At 39.4% G+C, this 4,582-nt stretch overlaps 1 protein-coding gene across 16 annotated transcripts in view; it reads right to left on the reverse strand.

Annotated features, from left to right (window-relative positions):
* Positions 1–4,582, reverse strand: part of LOC106937397 (dedicator of cytokinesis protein 9) — a 91,590-nt gene that overhangs the window by 57,203 nt on the left and 29,805 nt on the right. For 10 of the 16 annotated variants that reach the window (XM_015018884.1, XM_015018881.1, XM_015018892.1 and 7 more), the window contains exon 1: positions 1,242–2,653. The exons of 4 other annotated variants lie outside the window; for them this stretch is intronic. In XM_015018884.1, the coding sequence (XP_014874370.1) occupies positions 1,242–1,412 (171 nt within the window). In that variant the 5' untranslated portion in view covers positions 1,413–2,653. Of the gene's footprint in view, positions 1–1,241; positions 2,655–4,582 lie in introns of those variants that run through there. 2 more of the 16 variants (XM_015018893.1, XM_015018890.1) reach the window with 2 other exon arrangements.

Below are 4,582 nucleotides of genomic sequence, written 5' to 3' on the forward strand. Positions count from 1 at the left end.
AAAAAGTTTTTTAAAACAAACAAAATCATTTCTTTTTAAAAAAAAAACCAAAAAAAAAAAAAAAAAAAAAAAAAAACAAGAAGTAAAAGAGGGAACATACGGTTAAAATGGCATTTAGGATTTGAATATTTTCCACAACACAATATACGATTAAACAAAATCAGTTTTTCATAAATATTTCCCAATGCAAATTTTCTACATCTTTTTATTAAAGCTGCTCAGTGGTGAAAGGTGTCACACCAAGCACATTCTCTGCACACATTCAATCGATACAAAAGACTGTAAATACTGACGGAGGATTAACTCCTGCTGTCTGGATGATAAGACCGTCCCGGAGCCAAGGGAAGCAATCGTGCCCTTGACCTAATTCCCTGCCATCAGCCAGGCCACTGTCACTCAGCACTTTACATTCAATCTGATGAGCCCACGTCAAGAACAAGACATCAAACTCACACGCAATCGCACGCAGTAAAGTCAACACAAACAAGAGGGGAAAGACAAGCTGGTACGGAGCAGCAGAAGCTCTGCCAACCCTGCCGGTTCCCAGATGAAGAGCGGTGATTGATTTCCAGCAGACACAGAGCTTACTGTCCCCCTCTTTAACCTCCTCACTTGTGTCCCAGCCCTCAAGAGGCTTTAACCCATGCAACGCTTAACAGGAGGCAACGCTCAGCCCTCCTACTGCCCTACTTTTTGTACACTTCACTCTACTGAATGCTTACTCACATGGAAACAAGGCTGCAAATAATGCAGCCATTACTCTGGCAAATGTGAAAGGTGATAGTGTAAGTGCTTGGAAATATGCAATCCTATAAGCGTTTCCAGTTTCCTCTCTCTATAGAAATAGGAAAAAAAAATTATCTAGTGAAGGTAGACGTTTTATACTTCTGAATCATTTCACTGTGCACTCTCATTCAGCATTTTGGCCGATCAAAAGCAAAGGAGTTTCAAAAATGTTGACTTTCTTAACGTGAAATATATAGAATTTTCAATAAGAAAAACCCACTGTATTTAGTTAAATATATTTTATAAACCCTCTTATACTACAGAAGATTTTTGTGCAAAATGAAAGTCCTTTTCCAGTCTTAATCATCATTTTTAAACATTATTATTTGAAATAACGATGCTTAAAATTGGCATTTAGATCCCGTATTTTTTACACTGAAACTAGGAATTAAAAACATGCACATAAAAAAAATGACACTGGGTTATAACTGCTACCACATTCAATGAAGGCAGACCTTAAGTATTCTAGGTGTTGGTATGACGCGCGACTCTCTCCGACTCAGCGCCCTCTCAGCCTCAGATGGCCCGGCAGGCTCGGCAGCTTCCTTGCAGATGTAGCCGCTGCAATTCCTCTCCAAGACAGTTCGCAGCCCGTCAAAAACAACGGCGCTGGTGGTGCACCCCATTCCTCCACGTGCAAGCGGGCATCATTCAGGGGAGCCCGCTCATGACCCAGTTTCTCTTATCTTCCCCTGCTGCACTCTGGTCCATGATTCAGCTCAGACCCCCACGAATCCAGAGTTTTTTTTTTTTTTGGAGGGGGGGGGGGATTCTTTTACAGGCGGACCCAAAGACAGTTTCCAGGCAGAGGAATCCAAAGAGGGTGAATTTATGCACTCAAACAAGAGAAGAGTCCCATAAGGCTGTAATTGTGAGCTGCACCAGTGTGCGCACAGGAATACCTCAGTCAGCAGACGAGAAAGAGCGAGTGAGCAAGGCAGAGCAGAGAGTGAGGGATGAGGGGGGATGAAGGATGCTGCGAGAGCTCTGCTGCTGCTTCGACTAATGCTGAGCTTCGCCGCAGTGTGTATGTGTATGTGTGTGTGTGCGCATCTGTTTCACTCACTCAGTCACTTTCTAGCTGTCTACTGAATTTAAAAACAAATTTTCTCCTCTTTCTTATCTGCATTTTAATTCAGTGCATGCATTACATGTTTCCCCCATTGAATTTGATTTATTTAAGTAGCGAGATGAGTAATTGCGTGAAATATGGGTTGCACTGTATCGGAATGGTTCATATCCGGAGGGAGCGTCTGAGCCACGGTCAGGCAAACAGCAATATGGCTGAATGCTTTTTTAGTTCAAGCTGGGGGGGAAAAAAAAGGCAGAGCAACAGCAGAAAAAAACTGTATGAATCATAATGGGGGGAAGACATGTAAAATGGAAGATTCTGCAGCAGATGTTTAAAAAATTATAGGAAAAGCAATTTTAATATAAGATCAAAACAAAAAAACGGGCAAAACTAAGTGCTCTGAAATGCCTAGTTCTGGTAGTGATCCAGCTCAAGCTTTACAGAAATCTCTGTTTCCAAAACAAGACCAGGACATGGGAGGATTTAAAGCTTTCAGGCCAAGACATCAAACGGGGAGAGTTGTGTTTTGTTTTTTTTTTTTTTTTTTTTTTTTTTTTTTGCAAAAGATTAAGTGCACTTGATCACAAGCTGCCAGCTCTGCCAAGCGCAGATACTGGGAGTGAAGCAAAACTGAATCATGCTAAAGTTTTGGAAAACACCAAGACATGATTCACTCCTAGCAACAATCTATGAGTGACACATCTGTGGACCGCTAATGAGGAAAACAGAGGATATAAGCAGATGACGCTTTAAAAAGCTGGGAAATCTGAGTTTTTATTCCTGCGTTTAGGAAAAAGAGTCGACATACTGTGTGAGACCTGAGGTGATTCGGCTGTAAAAAGTTTGTCCAAAAAAAAAAATAAAATTCTTGACAGCACAGCGCTGCTGGTGATCAAATTATTTACACCTCAATGTTACACGTTAGAAGGAGATTAGTCATTTCACTCCGCCATTTCATACCAACTGTTCTGAGAACAAAATTATATCGCCAACTGGGTTGATATCCTGGCATGTCAATGCATTTCATACCTTATCCTAACATTTTATGAATAAAAGTTATTTTTAATAGTCTATGCAGGAGAGTGGTTTTTCTGCTCCAAAATATTAACCTGTATGACACTCAGGGTTATCTTGGTTTGGTCCAGTCTGATTTCTATCAGTCAGTTTGCCAAAATGGGTTCAGATAAAAGCTATGTATTACTCGCATATGAGATTTCAACACTTATATCTCTAATTTGTTTATCTCCAAAATTCGACAAACAAATTAGCAAACACAAATAAAACGATTTGGCAGGATGAAAATGTTTGTTTTTTTTACAGGTACAAAATGCAAGGAGGAATGGCTGACATATCAAATTATGTGTACAAAATGGGGATAATAGTTGATAAATTTGTGAACTTGGCCAGCACAGAGAAAAGACAATGATGGGAAATGATGCACCTAAAGCAATATATTTTCCTATACATTTGAATTCAGGCATCTAATTTGGATCAGAACCCAAACCTACTGGATCAGAGCATCTTCAAATACTCTATATATATATATATATGTATATATATATATATATATATATATACACACACATATGGAAAGGTTTTGGTGCTGAAACCAAGCACAAAGCAAAGAAGCTCACAACATCCTCCTACAAAGAGGAAGACAGGGAAACAGGGTCACGTTCATCATGGTTTGTTTATCCCCTACTTTTCCTTACTTTTTCTGTAAGCAGTCCTTGATGACCTCTTAAAAGAAAATGAAAACTGGCTCAAAAGAAAAGAATAGAAAAGAAAAGAAAAGAAAAGAAAAGGATTGTCTGCAGCAAAACTATATAAAAACAATATGAATACATTTTTAAGGCTCACTGCTTCACGAAATATCTCTACTCTGATATTAACACATGCAGATAAATCTACCCAAACAAATCATCAAGAAAGACAGTTTGCTTGCACGCATTCCCTCATGCTGCTGCTGTGTTAATATTTCAGCACTGCTTGACATACTGAACTACATTTGAAAGAAAGAAGAGAACTGCAGAGAAAAGCTGCTGAGTCTGTGAATGAAGGAAGATTCAGCAATACTGAGGTGGGGGGAAAAGGGGGAACGAGGGCCAAGCCTTTGATTGCTCAGACGGAAGTGCATCTCTTATTTTAGCTTATCGTTTTTTTTTTTTTCGCACTGTAAATCCAGACTTCATCCTCTTGCCATTACAGAGAGGGATTTAAAGGTTTAAATAGAATAACAAGTAATAATCTGCAGGAAAGCTGAAAAGTTATAAATCTCCTTTTTGGAAACTGCACAGATGAACAGTCTCTTTTTTTTTGCTAAATTTAAAGGATGTACAAATGAGTCCTAACTACTACTCAGTGCAGAGCGGCAACGTGCGTATGAGTGAGACCTTGGTCAGACCACAAGCAGACGTTGTCTGGAGTGACACAGCTGGCCATCATAAATCATCTTGCTTGGGGGCGCAGATTTATCATATGCCTGTAAGGACATGCCTTCACCAGTGTGTGTGGGCTTCCGGTGTTCATGCCATCCTGAACGGTATTTGTGGAATTTTTAAATATAACGTCCAAACAAAAGCTATCAAAAGGCACAAAGCCGCAATGAAACCTGGAAGAAGGCAAAAATCTTGAAATTTCCCCCCTCCAAAATTGTGTTGTTTTAAACATTTTGAAATAAGTGTGTTTAATATAGATTTTCACCATACTGGAAAACTGAAAAAA

The sequence above is a fragment of the Poecilia latipinna genome, unplaced genomic scaffold (genome assembly GCF_001443285.1).
Source record: "Poecilia latipinna isolate Pla-1442-1.1 unplaced genomic scaffold, P_latipinna-1.0 Scaffold2335, whole genome shotgun sequence".
Lineage (NCBI taxonomy): Eukaryota > Metazoa > Chordata > Actinopteri > Cyprinodontiformes > Poeciliidae > Poecilia > Poecilia latipinna.